At 40.8% G+C, this 23,610-nt stretch overlaps 1 protein-coding gene across 2 annotated transcripts in view; it reads right to left on the bottom strand.

Moving 5' to 3' along the window:
• Positions 1 to 10,800: 10,800 nt before the first annotated feature.
• Positions 10,801 to 23,610, bottom strand: part of fsd1 (fibronectin type III and SPRY domain containing 1) — a 25,242-nt gene continuing 12,432 nt past the window's right edge. For both annotated transcript variants that reach the window (XM_054789410.1, XM_054789411.1), the window contains exons 4-15: positions 21,995 to 22,090; positions 21,778 to 21,909; positions 19,651 to 19,752; positions 19,431 to 19,453; positions 18,968 to 19,089; positions 15,398 to 15,607; positions 15,231 to 15,329; positions 14,992 to 15,139; positions 13,854 to 13,936; positions 13,539 to 13,790; positions 12,850 to 12,938; positions 10,801 to 12,760 (exon numbers count right to left, since the gene is read on the bottom strand). In XM_054789410.1, the coding sequence (XP_054645385.1) occupies positions 12,650 to 12,760; positions 12,850 to 12,938; positions 13,539 to 13,790; positions 13,854 to 13,936; positions 14,992 to 15,139; positions 15,231 to 15,329; positions 15,398 to 15,607; positions 18,968 to 19,089; positions 19,431 to 19,453; positions 19,651 to 19,752; positions 21,778 to 21,909; positions 21,995 to 22,090 (1,467 nt within the window). In that variant the 3' untranslated portion in view covers positions 10,801 to 12,649. The remainder of the gene's footprint in view (positions 12,761 to 12,849; positions 12,939 to 13,538; positions 13,791 to 13,853; positions 13,937 to 14,991; positions 15,140 to 15,230; positions 15,330 to 15,397; positions 15,608 to 18,967; positions 19,090 to 19,430; positions 19,454 to 19,650; positions 19,753 to 21,777; positions 21,910 to 21,994; positions 22,091 to 23,610) is intronic.

Here is a 23,610-nt window from a genome sequence, read left to right as displayed (position 1 = left end):
GATAATGATGATTATGATTTTGCCTTTATACACCACTACAGCTTTCATTTAACAAATATGGCATTTGCCATTCAGGAATTACAGCCAATTTATGTAGAATACGTCTAGTCAGTCAGAACCTAGTGATGCCCCACCATACACGGTGTTGATTGTGCACTGCTTCCCCCGCATGAGACGACGGATGGTGGTCCAGAATCTCTTCGAAGCCGCCCGTAAGTCCTTCTCCATGGCTTCTCTGAACTCCTTCCATGTCAGAGTTTTTGCGTCAGCGACCGCCAGAGCCACAGACCGCTTGGCCTGCCGGTACCTATCAGCTGCCTGTCCCAAAGACCCATGCTCGATAGGACTCCTCCTCCAGCTTGACAGCATCCCTCACCACTGGTGTTCACCAACGGATTCTGGGATTACTGCCACAATAGGCACCGACCACAGGTCCGATTGGCTGCCTCGACAATGGAGGCATGGAGCATAGCCCATTCGGACACAATGTCTGCCGCCTCCCTCAGAACATGGTCAAAGCTCTCCCAAAGGTGGGAGTTCAAACTCCTTCTGCCTCAGGGGACTCTGCCAGACGTTCCCAGCAGATCCTCACAATGCGTTTGGGCCTGCCAGGTCTGACTGGCATCCTCCCCCACCATCGGAGTCAACTCACCACCAGGTTGTGATCGGTTGACAGCTCCGCCCTTCTCTTCACCCAAGTGTCCAAAATATGTGGCCACAAGTCCGAAAAGTCAGTGATCAAACCAGGGTGTCCTTGTGCCAAGTGCATGTGGACACCCTTATGCTTGAACATGGTGTTCATTATGGACAATCTGTGACGAGCACAGAAGTCCAATAACAAAACACCACTCGGGTTCAGATCAGGGGCTGTTCCTCCCAATCACGTCTTTCCAGGTGTCACTGTCGTTGCCAACATGAGCACTGGAGTCCTCCAGCAGAACAAGGGAATCCCCCGAGGAAGCACTCTCCAGTACTCCCTTTAAAGACTTCAAAAAGGGCGGGTATTCTGAACTGCTGTTTGGCGCAGAAATGCAAACAACAGTCAGGACCCGCCCCCCCCACCCAAAGGTGGAGGGAAACCGCCCTCTCCTTCACCGGGTTTAAACGCCAACGTATAGGTGCTGCCACCCCTGCCCATCACCTCTCACTGCTGGCAACGCCAGAGTGGAATAAAGTTCAACCCCTCTCGAGAGGACTTTGGAGCCAACGAGGGATAATACCTTTAATCATACTAAATGCTTGTGCGGTGTGTCAACTGAATTCTACAAGAAGATACAATTCCTTGTTTATCGCAGTTAATTGGGTCCAGTTCCGACTGTGATAAGTGAATTTCCGCAGAGTAGGATTCCTTATTTACAAATGGAATATTTTCATGGTTATAGAAAACCTGTTTACATCCTTCTAAATACAGTTTTTAACATTATCAGAGCTCTCTAGACATTAAATAACACCCCTATAGTCACCTTTACCCTCTGTGTTCACTAAAAGGGATAAATATGTAACATTTTCTTCAATATGCATGTTTTTGACTAATAGGCCGTATTCAGCCACAAAGACTGCACGATTTATTAAATAATGAATTAATACATTTTTGAATTTATTTTAAAAATGTAAATATTTTTCAAATAATTTTTGGACAGCCGAGATAGAGTGAAGTCATGCAATTCGAACCGTGACGTGGCGAGGGTGGACTGTAATATTGTAATTATTAGGTCTGGCAAAGATATTTATAAAGTTGAAACTCAGTGGATGGGTGTAGCGTAAGTCTTTTTTTCCTGTTTTTTCTTTCCCCCCCTTCAGTTTCTCAGTTAGTAATGCTTAATGACAATTTTCAAGCATATACACATCATGTGAGTAAGTATAAAGGTATAAAAGGTATTTTTAAAAATTGGTGCTAATCCAATTTGGGATTGTTTGGACTTGGAAGATTCCAATGTTTCGTAAATCAAGAATGACTGAAAGGGATAAATGAAGCAACTATTACCTCTGACATGGAGCGTTTGTTCATTATTAATGGTTGGTTTTGGACAAGTTTGGGCTGAAACCATGAGAAAAAAAAAATCAACGAAACTATGTGTAGCGGTGTGAAGTAAGCCATTTATTTAAAAAAAAAATTATTTCTATCTTTCTTTAGTTATTCCCTCAGTTTCTCAGTGAATAATCCATCCATCTATTTTCCACACCACTTGTCCTCCGTGAATAATCCATGAATCTTAAAGACACAATTCAAGCATCCACGTGTGTTTGTACTTGTATAAAGGTGTACAATTTGGTGCAGTGTAAGACACTTTCATTGTTATTGTTACGATGTGGTTCTGATCCAAAATAAGATGGTTTGAACTTTGGTTTGGTTCAAAGAAACCGATGATTAAAAAATCACGAGATAACTAAATGCGCTAAATACAACATCTCGTTATTATCTCTAGAATGCAGGGTGCTTTCATCGCTAATTATTGGTTGTGGAAGGAAACGCGTTTGGGCTAAAACCACAAAAAAAAGCTGATGCACGAGCCCTAGGAAAATCTACACAATTCAGAAATGTTGTTTTACTTTTGCTATTTTTACCTCCACTTTCTCAGTGAATAGTCCATGAATTTGAATGACTAAATTCAAACATACACATCATGTCTGCAGGGATACAGCTGTAGAATTTGTTGCTGATCCAAATTTGAATAGTTTGTACTCGAAAGATTCCTATGATCAATAAAGTCACGAGTGAACTAAAAGGGCTAAATAAAGCATCTAATTATTCCCTCTGGAATGGATGGTGCTTTCATTGCTAATTGTTGGTTTTGCAAGGAAATAACAAACAAAAACAATTTGGTGCTGATCCTAATAGTTTGACCTTGGAAGATTCCAATGCTTAGTAAATCAACAATCAACTGAAAGGGATAAATAAAGCATCTAATTATTACCTCTGACATGCAGGATGCTTCCATTGCTCATTATTGGTGTTGCAAGGAAACAAGTTTGGGGTAAAGCCACAAAACGTTTTTTTGGGTAGACCTTGAAGAATTTTGATGATTAAAAATCACGAGTGAACTAAAATGGCCTAATAAAGCATCAAATTATTACCTCTGGAATGAAGGACGCTTACATTGCTAATTGCTGGTTTTGCAAGTAAACAAGTTTGGGTTAAAACCACAAAAAAAATGTAAACAAATTATGTGCACTGGTGCGGCATGAGTCGTTAAATTTTAAAAATTTTTGTCACTTTATTTTTCCTCTCATTTCTTATTGAAAGAGTTTCGATGACAAAATTTGAGCATACACATTGTGTGTGTATGTATAAAGGTGTACAACTTGGTGCTAGTCCAAATTAGGATGGTTTGACCTTGGATCTGATGATTAATAAATCAAAAACAAACCAAAAGGGATAAATAAAGCATCTAATTATGACCTCTGGAATGGAGGATGCTTTCATTGCTAATTGTTAGTTTTGCAAAGAAACAAGTTTAAGCTAAAACCAAACAAAAAAATCTACAAAACTATGCACAGTGGTGCAGCATAAGCCGTTTTTGTTTAATTATTTCCCTCTTTCTCAATTTTTCCCCTAAGAGTCATGAATTTTAATAAACATACCACGCCCTCCATAATTATTGGCACCCCTGGTTAAGATTAGTTCTTTAGCTTCTAGTAATTTTTTTTTTCTAAAAAATACAGGACCTTACTGAAAATTGGAGAAAAAAGTAACCTTCTTCTCAACTGAATTTTAAGAAAATAAAAAAAAGCCAGACTACGAAATAATAAAATAACTTATTAAATTTTAATAAAATGACCTATCCCCCAATTATCGGCACCCCTAATAATTCCTAGGAAATAAATGTAATGGAAGTATTTCTGTCATTTCTACAGGAGTTTACAAAGTTGATCAGAGTATCGAGGAACATTTAATTGGTAGTTCATCACTTCCTGTTTCTTTGGGGTACAAGTATGATGTGACACAGAAGCAATTTCTCTAATCCACTCTTCAACATGGGAAAGAAAAAGGAACACACCATTCAAGTCAGGCAGATGTGCGTCAACCTTCACAAGTCAGGCAATGGCTACAAGAAAATAGCTACTCACCTGCACCTGCCCATATCTACTGTCAGAGGAATCATTAACAAGTTTAAAACCACTGGAACAGTGGTAAACAAGCCTGGACGAGGACGCAAGTTTATTTTGCCACCAAGCGTGGTGGGGAGGATGGTAAGAGAACTAAAAAATGCTTCAAAGCTCACTGATAAAGAATTGCAACAAATGGTAGCATTTTGGGGTCACAAAGTCTCCAAAACAACTATCAGGCGCTACCTACATGCCAAGAAGCTGTTTGGGAGGCATGCATGGAAAAAACATTCTCTCACTCCCAATCATAAACGTAAACGTGTGGAGTTCACTAAGCTTCTAGTGGGGCCGTGCGCTTTGGTCAGATGAGACCAAGATAGAGCTTTTTGGCAACAAACACTCTAAGTGGGTCTGGCGTAACGCAAAAGAGGAGTACGCAGAAAAGCACCTCATGCCCACTGTGAAGTATCGGGAGAGATCGGTGATGCTGTGTGCCTGTTTCTCTTCCAAGAGCCCTGGGAACCTTGTTAGGTTGCATGGCATCATGAAGGCTTTGAAATACCAGGACATTTTAAAGCAAAATCTGGTGGCCTCTGCTCAAAGCTGAAGATGGGTTGTCACTCGGTCTTTCAGCAAGATAATGGCCCTAAACATGTGGCCAAATCTACACAAATATGGTTCACCAGACACAAAATCAAGCTCCTAACGTTGCCATCTCAGGCCCCAGGCCTCAACCTCATTGAAAACCTGGGAAGAGAGCTGAAGAGGACAGGACCCAGGTTGCTGGATGATCTAGAGCACTCGTGTCAAACTCGTGCCCTGGAGGGCCGAGACGCTGCAGGTTTTCTCTCCAACCAGTTTCTTCAGCAGGTGATTTAATTGATGAGCTCCTTCTCTCAAACTCAAGGTGTTGAACATTAAAATTACCTGCTTTCGTGACTGGCTGGAAAGAAAACCTGCAGTGTCTTGGCCCTCCATGGCACGAGTTTGACACCCCTGCGCTAGAGAGACTGTGCAAAGAGGAATGGTCGAAGATCCCTTTTTCTGTATTTTCCATCTTGTGAAACATTGTAGGAGAAAATTAGGTGCTATTTTGTTGGCAAAAGGGGGTTGTACAAAGTATTAACATCAGGGGTGCTAATAATTGTGGCTCACATGATTTTATGTGAAAGAATTATTTGTTATTGTGGGATTTTATTTATTTTATTAAAAAACACTTGAATTGAAGTTTGGATTTTCCTGTTTTTTTTCATTGTGGTCCTGTATTTTTTTATTTTTATTTTTTATTTATTAGAGGTTAAAGAACACATCTTAACCATGGGTGCCAATAATTAAGGAGGGCGCTGTACACATTGTGTGTGTATATTCATAAAGGTATATAATTTAGTGCTGATCCAAATTAGGATGGCTTGCCCTTGGAAGATTGTTAGAGTTGACTTGTTACAACATGGTGCTACGCAAATTAGGATGGTTGAACTTTGGCTTTTTGAAGAATGTGATGACAAAAAAATCACGAGTGACCTAAAAGGGATAAATAGACCATCTAATTATTACCTCTGGAAACGGAGTGTGCTTTTACTGCTTTTGCAATGTAACAGGTTTGGGCTAAACCCACAATTATTTTTTTTTACAAAATGATGTGCAGTGGTGCGGCGTGTGTCATTCATTTTTAAAATCTCTCTTTTTTTATTATTTTACAAAACTATGTGCAGCAGTGTGGCGTAAAGTGTATATTTTCTTTTTCTTTATTTTTCCCCCAGTTTTTAGTGAATAATCCATAAATCCATGACAAGATTCAAGCATACAGTATGTGTGTGTATGTATAAAGGTGTAAAATTTGGTACTGATCCACATTAGGATGGTTTGACTTTGGAGAAGTTTGATGATTAAAAATCACAAGTGAAGTACAACTAAAAGGGCTTAAGAAAGCATCAAATTATTACCTCTGGAATGAAAGATGCTTTCATTGCTAATTGCTGGTTTTGCAAGGTAACAAGTTTGGGTTAAAACCACAATGTGCAACAATGCGGCATGAGTCGTTCATTTTTATAATTGTCTCTTTCTTTATTTTCCCACCTCAATTTCCCAATGAATAATTCATGAGTTTTAATAAGCATACACACTGTGTGTGTATATGCATAAAAGGTATATAATTTAGTGCTGATCCAAATTAGGAGGGCTTGGCCTTGGAAGATGTGCTCCATAAAACAAGAGCGAACTGAAAGGGATACATTTAAAAAAGCATCTCATTGAGAGATGCTTTCATAATTGTTACAATTGACTCGTTACAATATGGTGCTATCCAAATTACGATGATTAAACTTTGGCTTTTTGAAGAAGCCGATGACTAAAAAAAAAAATCACGAGTGACCTAAAAAGGATGAATAAAGCTTCTAATTATTACCACTGGAATGGAGTGTGCTTTTACTGCCAATTGTTGGCTTTGCTTGGGCTGAAGCCACATTTTTTTTTTTTTTTACAAAATTATGTGCTGCTGTGCGGCGTGAGTCGTTCATTTTAAAAATGATTTGTCTCTTTATTTTTCCCCTCAGTTTCTCAGTGAATAATCAATGAATTTTAATGACAATATTCAAGCATAGACATTGTGTGTGTATGTATAAAGGTGTACAATTTGGTGCTGATCCAAATTAAGATGGTTTGACCTTGGAAGATTCCCATGTTTAGTGAATCAATGAACTGAAAATGATAAATAAAGCATCGAATTATTACCTCTGACATGCAGGATGCTTTCATTGCTAATTGTTGGTTTTGCAAGGAAACAATTTTTATTTATATAATTTTTTATAAAACTGTGCAGCGGTGCGTTGTAAGCAATTTACTTTTTGAATTTTTCATCTTTATTTTGTCCACAGTTTCACGGTGAATAGTCAGAAATCACAAATCGAATGACAAAATTCAAGCATACATGCGTGTATGTAACTCCACAAAAATATAAACGCAACACTTTTGTTTTTGCTCCCATTTTTTATGAGATGAACTCAAAGATCAAACATTTTTTTCCACATACACAGTATCGCCATTTCTCTCAAATATTGTTGACAAATCTGTCTAAATCTGTGATAGTGAGCACTTCTCCTTTGCTGAGATAATCCATCCCACCTCACAGGTGTGCCATATCAAGATGCTGATTAGACACCATGACTAGTGCACAGTTGTGCCTTACACTGCCCACAATAAAAGGCCACTCTGAAATGTGCAGTTTCATCACACAGCACAATGCCACAGATGTCGCAAGATTTGAGGGAGTGTGCGATTGGCATGCTGACACAGCAGGAATGTCAACGCTGTTGCTCATGTATTGAATGTTCATTTCTCTACCATAAGCCGTCTCCAAAGGCGTTTCAGAGAATTTGGCAGTACATCCAACCAGCCTCACAACCGCAGACGAGTTTGCACATGTGGGTTATGGTATGGACAGGCGTCTGTCATGGATGAAGAAGACAGGTGCATTTTATTGATGGCATTTTGAAGCACAGAGATACCGTGACGAGATCCTGAGGCCCATTGTTGTGCCATAAATCCAAGAACATCACCTCATGTAACAGCAGGATAATGAATGGCCCCATGTTGCAAGGATCTGTACACAATTCTTGGAAGCTGAAAACATCCCAGTTCTCGAATGGCCAGCATACTCACCGGACATGTCACCCATTGAGCATGTTTGGGATGCTCTGGATCGGCGTATACGACAGCGCGTACCAGTTCCCGCCAATATCCATTAACTTCGCACGGCCATTAAAGAGGAGTGGACCAACACTCCACAGACCACAATCGAGAACCTGATCAACTCTATGCGAAGGAAATGTGTTGCACTGCATGAGGCAAATGGTGGTCACACCAGATACTGACTGGTTTCTGAATCCCCCACCGCCCAATAAAACAAAACTGCACATTTCAGGGTGGTCTTTTATTCTGGGCAGTCTAAGGCACTAATCATGGTGTCTAATTAGCATCTTCATATGGCACACCTGTGAGGTGGGATGGATTATCTCAGCAAAGGAGAAGTGCTCACTATCACAGATTTAGACAGATTTGTCAACAATATTTGAGAGAAACGGGGATATCGTGTATGTGGAAAAAGTTTTAGATTTTTTAGTTTATCTCATAAAAAATGGGAGCAAAAACAAAAGTGTTGCATTTATATTTTTGTTGAGTGAAGGTGTATTTGGTAATGATCCAAATTATGATGGTTTCACCTTGGAGAATTCTGACGATTAAAAATCACAAGTGAATGAAAAGGCCTTAATAACGCATCTAATTCTTGGGGGATGCTTTCATTACTAATTGCTGGTTTTTCAAGGAAACAACTTTGTTCTAAAACCACCAATGTTTTTTTTTTTTTTTAAACAAAATCATGTGCTGCAGCGTGGCATGTGTCGTTCATTTTTTAAAAATTATATCTCTTTATTTTTCCCCCTCAGTTTGTCAGTGAATAAACCATGAATTTTAATGACAAAATTGAAACTCATCGTGTATGCATGAGGAATAAAGATGTACAATTTGGTGCTGATCCAAATTAGGATGGTTTGACCTTGGAAAATTCCTACGATTAAAAATCACAAGTGAATGAAAAGGCCTTAATAAAGCATCTAATTCTTACCTCTGGAATGGGGGATGCTTTCATTACTAATTGCTGGTTTTTCAAGGAAACAAGTTTGTTCTAAAACCACCAATTTTTTTTTTTTTAAACAAAATCATGTGCTGCGGGGTGGCATGTGTCGTTCATTTTTTTAAAATTATATCTCTTTATTTTTCCCCCTCAGTTTGTCAATGAATAATCCATGAATTTTAATGACAAAATTGAAACTCATCGTGTATGCGTGAGGAATAAAGATGTACAATTTGGTGCTGTTCCAAATTAGGATGGTTTGACCTTGGAAAATTCCAACGATTAAAAATCACACGTGAACTAAAATGGCTTAATGAAAGCATCCAATTCTCACCTCTGAAATGGAAGATGCTTTCATAGAACCACACACACAAAACAAAATCTACAAAACTATGTGCAGCGTGCGGTGTAAGTCATTTCGTATGTTTTTATGATTTCTCTTACTTTATTTTCTCCCCTCTGTTTCTCAGTGAAAAATCCTAATTTGGATCAGCACCAAATTGTACACCTTTATACATACACATATATGCTCAAATTTTGTCATTAATGGGTTCGGATTTTTTGACATGAAGTTGTATGACATCCCCATCAGCAGTGTACTACATCAACAGTGATTTACCCCGCTCAATTGGTCCCACGAGTCCAGTTCTGGTCGGATTTCCGTGACGAGGAACGTAGTTCTGCTTAGTTTCCGGGTCATTTAAGTAAAGGACATTGTATGACATCCCCATCAGCAGTGTACTACGTCAACAGTGACTTACCCCCCCACTTGGTCCTGTGAGCGTCTTCGTCACATCCACAAGAATGGAGAGGCAACAGTGCGCAGGGATACAGCGGGAGACAAATATAACGCCGAGCGATTTGTGAGGTCGGATTTTTTTGAGTAGGCATTTTTATGATGCAAATGTATTAACTCTTTTGAACGCATATTGTTTTGAGAAGCCAAACTCTTTACTTAAATGACCCGGAAACTAAGCAGAACTGGACTCGTGGGACCAATTGAGGGGGGTAAATCACTGTTGATGTAGTACACTGCTGATGGGGATGTCATACAACTTCATGTCAAAAAATCCGAACCCATTAATGACAAAATTTGAGCATATATGTGTATGTATAAAGGTGTACAATTTGGTGCTGATCCAAATTAGGATGGTTTGAACTTGAAAGAATCAGGTGACTAAAAAATCACGAGCGAACTAAAAAGGATAAATAAAGCATCTAATTATTTCCTCTGACAAGCAGGATGGCTTCATTGTTAATTGTCGGTTATGCAATGAAACAAGTTTTTGGGCTAAAACCACACACGCGCAAACAAGCATGCATAGCACCGGCCATGGAAGTATCTATCAATTTCTGGTGCAGATTCATAAATGTTTTATTTTTGTTATGTTTACCTCCAGTTTCTCAGTGAACAATCCATTAATTTTAATGACAAAATTCAAGCATTAATGTGTGAATAAATGTGTACTATTTGGTGCTGATTCAAATTACAATGGTTTGACCTTGGAGAATTCTGATGATTAATAAATCAAGAATGAACTAAAAGGGCTAAACAAAGCATGTAACTCCTCCCTCTGGAACGGACTGTGCATTCACTGCCAATTGTTGGAAACAAGTTTGGGCTAAAACCACACATAAAAAATCCATGAAACCTTGTGAGAGGTGAAACATGGTGAGGTGAAGTCATGGAAATATTGGTGCAAAATTAGAAATGTTTTATTTTTGTTATTTTTACACCTGCAGTTTCTCAGTGAATGTTACAAACTCAGACATCTACAGCAGGTGCATCTCGATGAAGATATACGGATTGCTGCTGATCCATATTAGGACTGCTGAGCCTGGTAGATTCCTATTCTGGATGCCAGAAATAAATCAAGAATGAATGAAGCCTATAATGTGAATACCCCTAAGGCGCTGAATAAAACATTTTATTTTTATGTCTGCCATTAATTGTTTGTGAAGGGCAGGTGAGATAATTTAAGTTTCCTATCATGCATGCAGTAGAAGGTGGGTGCAATGTGGTGCTAATCCATATTAGGATGACTGCTGTGTGTCCTCTACAACATACCGTACATTTTTCTATCTTAGCCGCACTGCTTTTCAAACAGACACTTGAGTCGAAGTGCTCTCACTCCTTTATTACCCCCATTGATTGATTGCTAATTAATTACACTAGGTTGTGACGTTTCATTAGTATGAACAAACCAAAAAGATTCCCTTCTTCTTTACGAGCATCTACAGGTATTTTCCAGGCGCACACAAAGTGGCATTGCGATGAGGAAGTAAACAGGTACATGACAACATTTCATCAATTCCAACTCGTTTTTTTTGCCAGCCTGGTGGGACAGAACACTGACAGATAAGAGCTGATTAAAGAACTTGTCAGTCAAACCATACTGGCAAGTAGGAGGTTATGCTCGGGCAGCAACAGTGACAGCTCACACTCTATTGTGACGTTAATGACAGAAATGTGTACAAAAATGAGGCTATGAAAATGAAGCTCTGTTTTCTTTATGACCAATAAAGCAAAAATGGGGTTCAGGAGGTTACTGAGTGATCATGCACTGAATACACTTGTACGTTTTGACAGTACAGTACGTTTTGTACAGTGGAAACTCCAAAGTCATACACGCTGGTTGACTTCCAAATTTTTCTCATTGGAAATAATGGAAAGGGAATTCATTTTCTCTAGTCTCAAACTGTCACCCTCATAAAACATTAATTAATTTTTTAAATAACAAACATGCTCAACTGTCACAGAAGAGCAACAACACTAGCATAATGAAAGTAGGTACAACTAAAATACAGTAAAACGAGTCACCCATGAAATGTAATGGAGAGGGAACAGGAGTGTATTTTTTGGTTTTGGTATAACGTATTGTGTAATGTATAATAATGTAATATATAATTTAATACATGTATAACTGTGTATGTAACTGATATCTAAGTAATTGTATAAATGTATTGCCCATACAGCTACTACACACTGCACTGATTAGCCATACTCTTTCGTATGTCACAGCAAGGTCCATTTCCTGTTTTATGGTTATCAGCATCACACTTTTCCTCATCACTGGTAGGCTAACCAAAACACAAAAAGCCAAAACCTAAGTAAAAAAACACAATCACAAAGTTAACTCAGTGAGCTGAATGAGATTTGATATGACATCAAATTACATTTGACTCTTTAGGCCTATTTTTGTCTGTTTTTTGGAGTGCTCGATTTTGGAGGTTCCACTGTAAATGCTTCTTAAGTCAACTCCTAAATCTGAAATGCGACTGCCAAAAATGAGCTTCAAGAAATCCTGATTCTCCTAGAGATCAGAAGGTGATCACTGATTAGTAGCAAGGTTAGTTAGCTAGCTACTCAGCACATCTTGCAAATCAATACGATTACTGTTCAACGCTAGGAAGAAAAGTTCGGTTTAAAAAGGTGGAACTCTGAAAAGAGCACATCTACTCTCTGATTTTAGCCATCTTGTGTCATGCACGATTCAAAATAAGTAGTCTTTGATTAGAGTTGAGATGGCAACCTGTAAAGTAGTGACAGGAAGGACGCCAATAAACGAGCTACATTGTATTGGGTAGCAAAAAGCAGGTTTGTCATTTGGGTTAAATAGTTGTATAGGTGCATAATGACCACTAAGCTACGTGAATAGACACATTAGACACTAACATTTAAAAATGAAATGGGAAGGTGTCTCTCTCGCAACAGTGGAAATGAGAAGAAAGGCACAGGAAGAGAGCAAATATGACCTGCAGTGAAGGAAGTGGGAAGGGGTTTAACAAGGGCAGCGGCCAGCGCTAAGTCATAGGACGGAGCTTGACATGCGAGAAGACGGAAGAAACCAGCCCCCCTCCCGTGTGAGGAGCGCACAGTATCTTATGACCTACTAACTGTTGCGCTGTGGACCACAAGGCGGGGCCGTCAAGCTGGCTGCGCAGGGGTGAATGCTGGGAAGTGCTGGGTCTCTAGGTGAGGCTGGCGTTGGAGCTGCTGGTGCCGCTGTTCTTTCTCTGGCCGCTTTGGACCACGCTCGGGACTTGCAGGCCTGTCACCACCGAGAAGCTGCCGTTCCACACCTGTGAATAATCGGCATAAGATAGCACCAAAGTTAAATTCAGAGCATGATTTTATAATCTGCATGATTTTATATGAGTGATTTTCTTACCATGAATGCTGGGATTACTGGCTGCTGGAACTTGGTCCTGAAGGTGTGCATCAGCTGCTTTGTTTTTGCGTTGAAAAAGGAAAGAACGCCTAGAGGCAACCACAAAGAAATCAGGCTAAAACAGGACATTATGTCTTTGTGCATCCCTCACTGCAAAAGAGCGTGCAGTGAGCAAATAGATGCTCTTTTCCATGTCTGGAAGGCCCAACTACTGTCTCATCAGGACCATGCCCAGACATTGTAGGGAGCGACCTATGCAGTAAAATCACTGTGAATCCCCCTTCTTACAACCCACCTGTCGCCATGACTCTTATCCCATTAGCAAGTTGTGTGCATGTTGAGTGCATACAGTATATGCAGGACAAAGTCATGCACAATGCGAAAAAATCAAGTTCACCCTGTGATCTCCTTTTTGAACACTGCTTTTGATTTTCATTTTAAAGTTTAATCGGTTCACAATTTTTTGTGGTACAAATGACTTATATTCGGGGTCAATAAAATATTTTTTTTTCCTTCGGGCTCAGATAAGTTTTTGCGGAACTGTTCTATTTGTTAATACTAAAGAAATGCACAGCTATTGGTAATTGAGCTTCACATTTCCCGATAATCAACAAAGATGACTTCATCCAGTGCAGATCCCTATGCAAAACCAAAGTTTCTCAGTACCGCTGACTCCGAGGGGCGCTCACCTTCGTCATAATTACAGAAAACTCCTATACTGTTCGGGATGGCGCACTCCAGTGTCCGGGCCTTATTGTTGTGCTTGGCGGTGAGACTCTGCTGTAGCCAGTTGTTCAGGTGGATGCACCAGGAGGCACTGCTCTTGCCCAGCTGGTCAAAGCGTCCGAGGCTGCGCAGGGCTATGCCCACGGCGAAGGCCTTGCTGTCCTTGTCGAAGCGCACCTCCCAGTACTGCTGGCCAGCATCGATGGCGGTGTCGGCTGCGGATTGAAGCTCAATCAGACATGTTCTTTGATTTTAGTCAGCCTTGTACGTCAGTTTACCCAGGACTGTGTAGGACTCTGCTGTGAAGCGGTCTCTGCTGGGTCGGGCCGTTGGTACTCTCTTAGGCGACATCAAGGCTGGCCTGATTATACAGGAGAGAGCTGGTGGAAACTCTACATGATAAATTACACCCATCAAACACAGCAACATGTTCATGCAGCTTTTCCCAGTTTCCAGGCACCCTGATCAGACATATGTTTCATTACTCCAATTGTAAAATGTAATTTACTGTCACTAATGAATATGAATGAAATGGAATAAACTTAATTTGACTTTATATAACCAATATATAACAAATGCCTTTACAAATCACCTTGCGTGTCTAGACAGATGACAATGACATCTGTCTAATTGGCTTGAGACATTCTGAAGAGCTGGAATGAAGATCGCATACATTCCATGTGTGTCCAAAATAAACCTGCTTACGTAACAGTTTTATTTTAATTATCCTGCAATTCTTTGTTACACCAGCAGACGTTGCTGTTGCCTGCCAAAACTGCATTTAGTTGACGGAGTCAATCAGAAACTGAGCAGGGATGCAACTGTATTAAACAGTATTTCCACCTTAATATTTACAGAAAAAATAACCCCTGCAGTTTTTAAAACCTGTCGTACTTAATAGTTTGTTTTATTATTGTTATTTGTCTGTTTTTTGTTCACCATGATAAATGCTGCTGCCTTTGTTGGCCAGGTCACCCTCGTGAACGAGGTCTTGACCTCAGTGGGTCTTTTAATAAATTAAATAAAGGTTAAATGAAATAAACATAAATAAACCTGGCCCGCACGGTGGCCTGGCTATGGAAGATCTGGGTTTGGATCTCCGTTGGGCATCTCTGTGTGGAGTTTGCATGTTCTCCCCGTGCATGTGTGAGTTTTCTCCGGGTACTTTGGTTTCCTCCCACATTCCAAACATGCATGTTAGGTTAATTGCTGACTCTAAATTGTCCGCAGGTATGAATGTGCGTGTGAATGGTTGTTTGTCTACATGTGCCATTGGCTGGCGACTAGTCCAGGGGGTTCCCCGCCTCTCGCCCAAAGTCAGCTGGGATAGGCCCTAGCATACCTCCGCGGCATAGAAAATTGACAGATGGAAATAAACCCTGGAGAGTAACATAGTAAGCATGATCACTGTCATACCTGGCTGGTGACTGCATGGGCGAGCTGATTCGGGTCTTTTCTTTGCGAATGTCCTGAACCTTTCCTCCGCTGCCGTCCCACTCCACACTCAGGTCCTCTACTTTCAAGTTCTGGTGGGCTGACGCAGCGTCCAATTTGAAAGTGAATGCTGGGGATATTAAAAAAAAAGGGGGGGTAGGGTGGGGGGGTGGTAACCAACGTTAATGTCGGTCTTCTGACCATTTCACGCTCACTCTTACCGTGTGTTTCCAGAGTAACAGGCTCAGAGAAATCACCGGCTACAGCCTTGTTACACGCCCTCACTCTGAATGTCATGAAACGAGTGTCAAAGCGCAGACCTGACGATAAGAACGCAACAATCACTGCTGACTCAGACAACTGCACATGCACATGATCCTCCACCAACCAGTCAGCGTGTGGTCCATCTCCTTTATCCCCTCTACCACCATCCAAGGGTAGTCCTCTCGGATGCGTGGCGGGCCCTCGTGGTTGGTCCGCCGATGTTCCAGGATGTAGTGGTCTATTTTGTTGTCAGGCTCTGCTAAGCTCCAAATGACAGTCACTGTGTTGTCACACACCTGGCACTCCGACACTTGAATCTCTGGTGTCGCTGGAACTGCGAGGACAGAAATTAGCAAACCCATTAGAGAAAACGCACAAGAGAGTGTAGACCTCTGCCAAGGTTTAAAAGTTTGTCACAATCAATGTAGTGTACAAATTCAACTGTGGTGAAAATCCAGATGAAATTCTTTACCATACTTTGTCAGATACTGGCCATTCCACTAATAGATGCCTGGCCTAATAATTCACAGTGTGCACCATCCACTTAAATCAGGGGTCTCAAACTCAATTTAACTTAAGTCTAGGTCAGGCTGGGCTGCATCAAGTATTCACTCCGTTTCAACCCGAAAACTAACTTGTCACCAAAAACCAATGAAAGCTGGCGCAAGCATAATCAATTGTGGCACTCTTGAGTAGCTCAAGAGATGGTCAGAGGCACTTTGCTACATCAAGTTCCTCTTTATTTGGACAAGCAGGAATCAAAAGGAACTCACAATGAGCTCATCAACCCATCAGAAATTGCAGGTCATTCGACATAAGGGTCATAACACTCTCGGTGTCATAAAAAACCCCCCACTATAATCATCACACAACAACTTAACACGCAGCATATAGATAAATACACAGGGCAACTACTACTACTAATGGAGGATAATAATATAGCAATTGTATAAAACTATTTGAAAAACAAGTACTGCAATGCATGCTGGGCAGTCGGCATGTTTAGCGTTAACGTAGTTGTTGTTTATTATTCCCTGTAGTAGTTGTAGTAGTAGTAGTTGCCCTATGTGTGTTTACTTACCTCTTCTATGTTGTGCTGTCATTTTGGTGTTAGCACAATAATTCTAAGTTCCACGTGATCCGTCTAGTGACGCATGAAGTCCTACTGCATTGCACTGTTAAGTTCCTGGCCACGTGTGTTTTGCTTTTCCATCCATTTTCTATACTTCTTGCCCTCACTTTTATTTTGCTCTTTTGTAATTTTGGAACATCATCACAGTGGCGTTACGGTGATGGCAAGGAGAAAATGTGAAATGATAACCAAAGAACCAGGAATAGAAGTTATGCCACCTTGACACTTGCACAAATTTTGCCTCTCCGTTATCTCACAATTCGCAGTGGAAATGCGTGTCATTTAGATCACTGATTCTAAACTGGTGGGTCGCAGAGCCGTTTTCAGTGGGTCGAGGGAAAAAAATGTATAGTGTAATGACTCGATGTCCCCGAACAAACCTCACGTGTGCTGTTCGGTTGCTACGCCACCACGATGCGAGTGCCATGTTTACAGGTGGCTTGGTAAACTTGAACGAGAGGGGAAGGACATCAAGGGTGGACTGAAGGCGCCGTCTGTCCGACACAGCTCGATAGCTATACATCTACTGGAGAAGAGTGCAGCATAAACCGAAAGCTCAAGTTGTGTTGCGTGGGGAAATTCCACCCACATGAAGACTACCAGGCACAGTATTATGGTACTGTTCAATGGCCAATTCCATCTATTGGGCCAGGCAGAGGGGTGGTCTAGAGAAGAAATGGCCCTCCAATTATAATTAAACTTACTAAGCTAAACTAAACTAAGCAACTGGACACGCTTGGTTTTTCACTTCTTGTTTCACTTCTCATCCAGGTCCATGTGCAAATGCTCTGATTCAACTCCCCACATATAACAGGTTCTGAAAACCTTTACACACACTTTTTTCAAATAGGTTTTTGAATTTGTGGATAAAAATGTATTGTTGCTGAACTGCTCATGAAACTTGTTTTGTGCTGGCACATCGTGTTATTTGCACTACCTCAAATTCAAATTGCACTTTAATTACTTTTTATTAAAGAGACTGTTCGCAGATGGCTCAAAATGCCACCGCAAGCAAAAACACCTGTGCATTTGTGTGTTACCTGGGGCGCAGCTTATATGCTCGGTGTAGGAAGAGTTGCAACACGGTCAAAAGTTAGCGCCCTCTAGGCAGCCATGTAACCGTTGCAGTCTTTTCACATTTAAAATTTAAATGAATAAATGTTATTTATTAAATTAAAAAGGTATTTGAGAAGTTTGCGTTCAAAAATGTCCGCAATTTGGGTCGCTGCTTGTCATTGAAGGGTCATGGTGGGTCCCACAGCCAAACCACTTGAGAACCACCGGTTTAGATGATATGCCTGAAAAGCGTGAAGACTAGTTTGCGCCCTGTTTGCGTTCTGTTTCAGCATAAGTTACGCACTTGGCACTCAATTCGTGGCCTAAAATGGTGTGCACTGCCACAAAATACCACGCTACCACAGAATTTATTTACACCCAAGTCAAGTACTGTTTACGTCGTGTGTGCGACATAGTATGTGTGACGCGCATTGCTCCTGCAGGGGTATGCATTGTCACCACCACTGCCCGCATCCGATAAGTAGTCGTGGCATTACTTGCTCATGCTTTGTCCCAAGTGACACCACGCTATGGCAGGCATCACCTCTAGCTTCATAAATACCTCGATTTGCAAGGGACCACCTACAAGATGTTGAACTCCACAGAAGAAGCACTCATTGCAGAAAAGAAAAGGTGTCTCGCAGGTGCTATTACTACTTGCCAAAGACCAGGATAGAATGCAGAAAGAAGACATAACCCTCGCTAGAAAAAGGAAAGCACAGGCAGTGTGGGTGAGGGAATGGCTCACTAGACGACATCACTTTGGGCATTATGATCAGTTTTAGTTCCAGGTGGAACTACCACAACTGTTTGGCGACCGTGTACGTTAAGCATGTTGCTATGAAGAAGTCATGCAAAGCTGGATCATTCTACTACAATTATAAGGTATGCGTATGGCAGTGAGGTTTCTTCAAGCGATTAATTGCTTTACTTTATTTTAGTTTTATTTTAAAGTAGTTAAACTTTTTTTTATACTTGTGTGACAGTTAAGAATGGGGCTGCATGGTGGCCATATGGTTAGCATGTTGGCCATACAGTCAAGACATCGGGAAGATCTGGGTTTGAATCTCCGCTTGGGCATCTTTGTGTAGAGTTTGCAAGTTCTTACCGTGTGTGCATGGGTTTTCTCCGAGTACTCCAACATTTCAAAAACATGTATGTTAGGTTAATTGGGACTCAAAATTCTCTATAGGTGTGAATGATTGTTTGCATTATTGTTTGTCTATATGTGCCCTGCGACTGACTGGCGACCAGTTCAGGCTGTACTACGCCTCTCGCACAAAGTCAGCTGGAATAGGCTACAGCATACCCCCGCGACCCCAGTGAGGATAATCGGCATACAAAATGGATGGATGGACAGTTAAGAATGTTAAAATGTTATTTACAACATTTAAAAAAGAATGATTTGTCCATTTGGATAACTAATTTCATGCAAATACAGTTTGGGGATCCCTGTTCAATATTTGGACCCTTCAATGTATTTTATTACAAAATGGTGGTGCGCACCTGGGAGAAACTTGAGGCCCTGCAGCATGTCCTTCTCCTGGCTGAAGTCCACCATCAAGTGGCTCATGTTGTCACTGGCCTTGGCCTTCAGGGAGAGGCGGAAGGCCGGAGCCATTGTCACGCTTCCGACAAGAGGGACACAGAACAGACAAAACAGACAGAAAAACAGGAAAATTACAAACACAGTAAGATGTGTGGACGTCAGCGAGGATTCTGTGACTACCACTGAGCTCATCCCCATGATGGACACTGGAAAGGCGGAGGATGGGGGCGAGGGAGGACTGACACAGGACGGTACAACACCACAACAAAAAGGCTCTTGAGTACAAAGTTATCTCAGTGCTTATGGTCTAAGAAAAAGGGGTGGCTACATGTTTCAGAGCATGCATGCTATCATACCAGGTGGCTGGTTATAAAGGGCAAAATAACAAAATGGAAGCAAAGGATGGCTTGTGTACGATACCTATCCTTAATGTCTTTGGCTGCCTGCAGGGGGAGGAAGAGGAGGAGAGAAGAGATATGAAGCGAAGAAAAAACTGAGTTTGGCAACCATGATTGGTTCTGTCACATTAAGAATAAAACATATTGCTGGTGGCTCTGTATTGCCACAAAAAGGACAGCTTGTTTTTAATTAATTACAGGTAACCAGTTAGGTTGCATGACAGAAGGGGGTGGAGCATTACCTGCGTGAAGCCGTCCGTCTGGGAAGAGCAAAGTGTCTGATTGGCCAGCTCCAGCAGCTCCTCGGAACTTTCAAGCGCTTTAGAACACGCGCTTAGCTGACTCTAAGAGAAAGCACCAAGAGAAGGGGATAACAGGAATGTTATGTTTTCTGATACGTGACAAGTGTCCTCTCCTACTGTAAAACAGAAAAGCTATTTTTTTAGCATTAGCCTGAAGGAAAATGCATGCTTTGATAATGGATTATGATCCTAATAGGTGATAAGGCAATAATCGCATAATTGTTCCCGCTTAACATTAAGCCCCTTTAAATTATACTGCCAGAAAATATTTACAGTACTCTGCACAAGTCTTTGGTTTACACTAGTTGTAACTGTCATTTGACAAAGCGCGACAAATGTCTTAGTCATGCACAGTTTTAAGAATGCTCTTGAGGTACGTGACTACATGCTATACCAGGGGTCACCAACGTTTTTCCTTGTGAGAGCTACTTTCACAAAATGAAAATGGCCAAGAGCTAGTCATTTTTGTAACATTTATTTTCAGAGCTTATTTTAAACCCAAACCAAGCGAATATGCTTGTTTTACCAGAACATTAACAAAATGCTGGTGTCCACAACTCACAATTTATATTTCAGAATGCATTTCTTTCTACTGTTCTTTCATTATTAACTGAAAACCTGAATGAAAAGCAGGCTTGCGGGCACCTCATGTGGTCGTGGGGGGAGACCTGGTCCGGCCCACGGGCACCAGGTTGGTGACCCCTGTGCTATACAGTAGATACCCGCTATTTACGGAGGCGTTCCGAGACCACCAGCAAATAGCACATAAATGGGAGTAATTGGGACGTCCATAAAAATGACTATTGTTGACACTAGTTTCGCCTGGACTATGCTTTTGCATCGAGGCACTCCCGCACGTTATGTCAGCTCGCTCCTCTCACTCCAAAACCTCCTCCTCACTTTATTTTAACGGTCTCTTCTGATTTTGGATCAAAATTTGCAATAAACTTGACTGTTGTAATTATTAGATTGGATTCAGCTCCAAATCCCTCCTCGTGTCTCTCCAATTGCCATTAAGCTAAATGCATGGTAGTGCAATCCAGGTTTAAGCCAAAAACAAACTTATTAAATGCATTTCAAATTGTAAAATGTAGAGTTACTCGCTACTAATGAATAACACTGAAAGATGATCGTCAGAATTAGGTGTCCCAATACAACTTTTTTATTTCCGATCTGATACCAATATTGCAGCCTTGAATATCTGCCGATACTGAAACAGATCCGATATACGTACTTGTATTGGAACATTAGAAAAATACAAATCATACATACTTTTATGACATATTGTGTAGTATGGAATGTTCGAAAAGGCTTGATCAAGTGATATCACTCAGAGAACAATAGTCAGCAACAGTAGGTATTACAAAAACTCACATGTTTACTTCTTTATGCATGTGGGGTATAGCTTTATCCGCAATGTAGTGGCAGCTAAGCATAATATGGCGAGGCTTGAGGTGCTCAATTAAACGATTAAACCCAACATTACTCAGCAAAGACAGGGGTTGCCATCTTTTCTGTTATAGCTAATGACTTTTTGCCATCCCGTGGGAGTTCCCCGTGTGATGCTACTTCATATTCACAATGAGATTAGTCAAATTTAACTTCTCAGTTCTGTGCCACCATGGGAAACTTGTGTATGACAAGTTTTGCACTGAGATGCAATGTCTTTTTACTGCCACACAGCTGACATTATTATTCCTGCTCCTTGCTACTTCATTAGCACGCTAGCAAACACTGTTGTGACCACATGGGCTCTATCTGGTCGCAGCTGGATAAACGTGGTGGGCTGGAGTCTGGACTGCTTGTATCAGAGTGCAAATCGGAGATTTGAGATGCAGGCCGATATAATCTGATATTGTTTTGTTTTTTTGCTGATATCAGCCCGATATTCAATATCGATATCGGATCAGGACATCCCTAGTCAGAATCAGATTCACGGTCTAGCCTTTAGCTTGATCGTCCGTCTAAATCTAGTGTGAGATGCTCTTGTATTGGAGCTCTCTAGATTGTGCAGGTGAACCTAATGTTGTGGCTGGTGAGTGTAATTGTAGCCATGAGTAGCTATACCTGTAGTTCATACGTGCGGCTGGCTCGTTCTTGCTTAATGCGTGTCAACATGTTCTCCTTCATGTCATCCAGAACCGAGTGGAGGGCATTGAACTCCGATTCCAGGTCATCCTGAACTCTGGTGGAATTGGCCTTGTATTGTGGAAGAGAAATGATCAATCACGGGTAAAATGCTTCAATGGAATGTTCATGTATGCATCCTCTTGTTTGTCCACACCTCCAAGTTGTCCAGGCTCTGTTTGAGACTGCAGATAAAATTGGAAATCTCCTCATTCTTGGTGGCCAGCGTGTGGGTGATTTTACGCAGAGACTCCTGCAAGAAAGACAAGAGTTGAACCTCACTTTGGCAATTTGAATAGGGCTGCAAAATCCCGGTCACATAAGAATATATATGATTATGCATTAATTAATGGAAATAATCAGGTTAGCCTTAATTATAGTTGTGAAAAAATATCCTGTGGCCTAATAAACAAATAGACTGAATGGAAATTGTTTAATTTCTACCCTGTACTGTGCATCCTCAGTCTTATGAACAGATGAGTTCATAGGACAGAAGACCCCAAAAGAAACCAGAAAGTCAAAACCTGCGGCACGTTAACTCAAATAAAGACATGTCATATAATTAATGCAATCGTTACTAGGGTTGGACGATATGGACTTTAGCATGTATCACAATATTTTTGGGTTGTATCATGATATGACAACAAATCTGTTGTCTTCTAATTTTGCCGTCACCGTTGCTTTGCAAACTTTGCATATTATGGTCTCTTGCTGCACATTTGCTCTATCGAAACCAAACCACTTCCATATTACAGAGGTACCTCCCCATTTAGCAATAATTACTTTGTCTATAATCTCTGCTTCTCCTGCGCCGTCAGCCATGCTCATCGCCTCTCTTTTGTTGTCTCTGCTCTGCCTTTCACTGCCACGGCTGGACCATACTTAGAGCCCTATGAAATCAGTCAATTTTTTTCCCAAATTACATTTTAATCTTTTAGAATTCCGTTTACATTTTCCCTTATTTTTACCAGCATAGTGTGTGTGTGCTTTTTGGGTTAGTGAATAAAACGTATGATTATTAAATGCAAAAATCCTTACATTTATTGATGCAATACATCAATGGATAATTTTTCCCAGTAATTGAGAAATGGATGTAGCCTGGCTAGCTTTTCTAATGGGACGCTCCCTTAATAATAAAAAGTTTAAGTTAAAATAACGCATTTTGTGTTCAGTCGTGTTGTCATTGACTTATATTTAAATTTGTTTGATGATCTGAAACATTTAAGTGTGACAAACACGCAAAAAAAGTAAGAACTCAGGAAGGGAGCCAACACTTTTTCACACCACTGTTTACTACTAAGTGTGTAAACACTGAGAAGTACGTGTCATCAGTACCTGAATGTTGCACTGAACACGCCACAAATGGTGAGTGTGCAGAGACGTTCCCTCACTGACCTTAATCATGACCATCTTGCCTACATAGCGGAAGGGGAGGGACTAACTTGAGAAGTTGCAATTCACAATTTAAAAGTGAAGACAGAAGAATAAAAAAAAAGTGGATTGTGAATTCCGGCAAATGCGCAACAACAAAATTTGGGACAAAATGTCCACCCTAAGGAAGTATGTCTGCAGTGTAGATTGCATAAGTACAGAAGTAATTGATTTGAGACACAGACTTAATGTTTTCTGTCATCTTAAGAAAGTAAAATGGAATTACTAATAATACATATTCCAAATAGTCGATCAAGGGAATTTCAGTGCAAGTTTCTGGAAATTTTCTGGCCCTTTTGCAGCCGATAGTACGAAATGGAGGGACCTGAAATAATTGCCTTA

The sequence above is a fragment of the Dunckerocampus dactyliophorus genome, chromosome 10 (genome assembly GCF_027744805.1).
Source record: "Dunckerocampus dactyliophorus isolate RoL2022-P2 chromosome 10, RoL_Ddac_1.1, whole genome shotgun sequence".
NCBI classification, from domain to species: Eukaryota; Metazoa; Chordata; class Actinopteri; order Syngnathiformes; family Syngnathidae; genus Dunckerocampus; species Dunckerocampus dactyliophorus.
The sequence above is the reverse complement of the archived record's forward strand: the minus strand, read 5'-3'. Positions and strand labels throughout refer to the sequence as shown.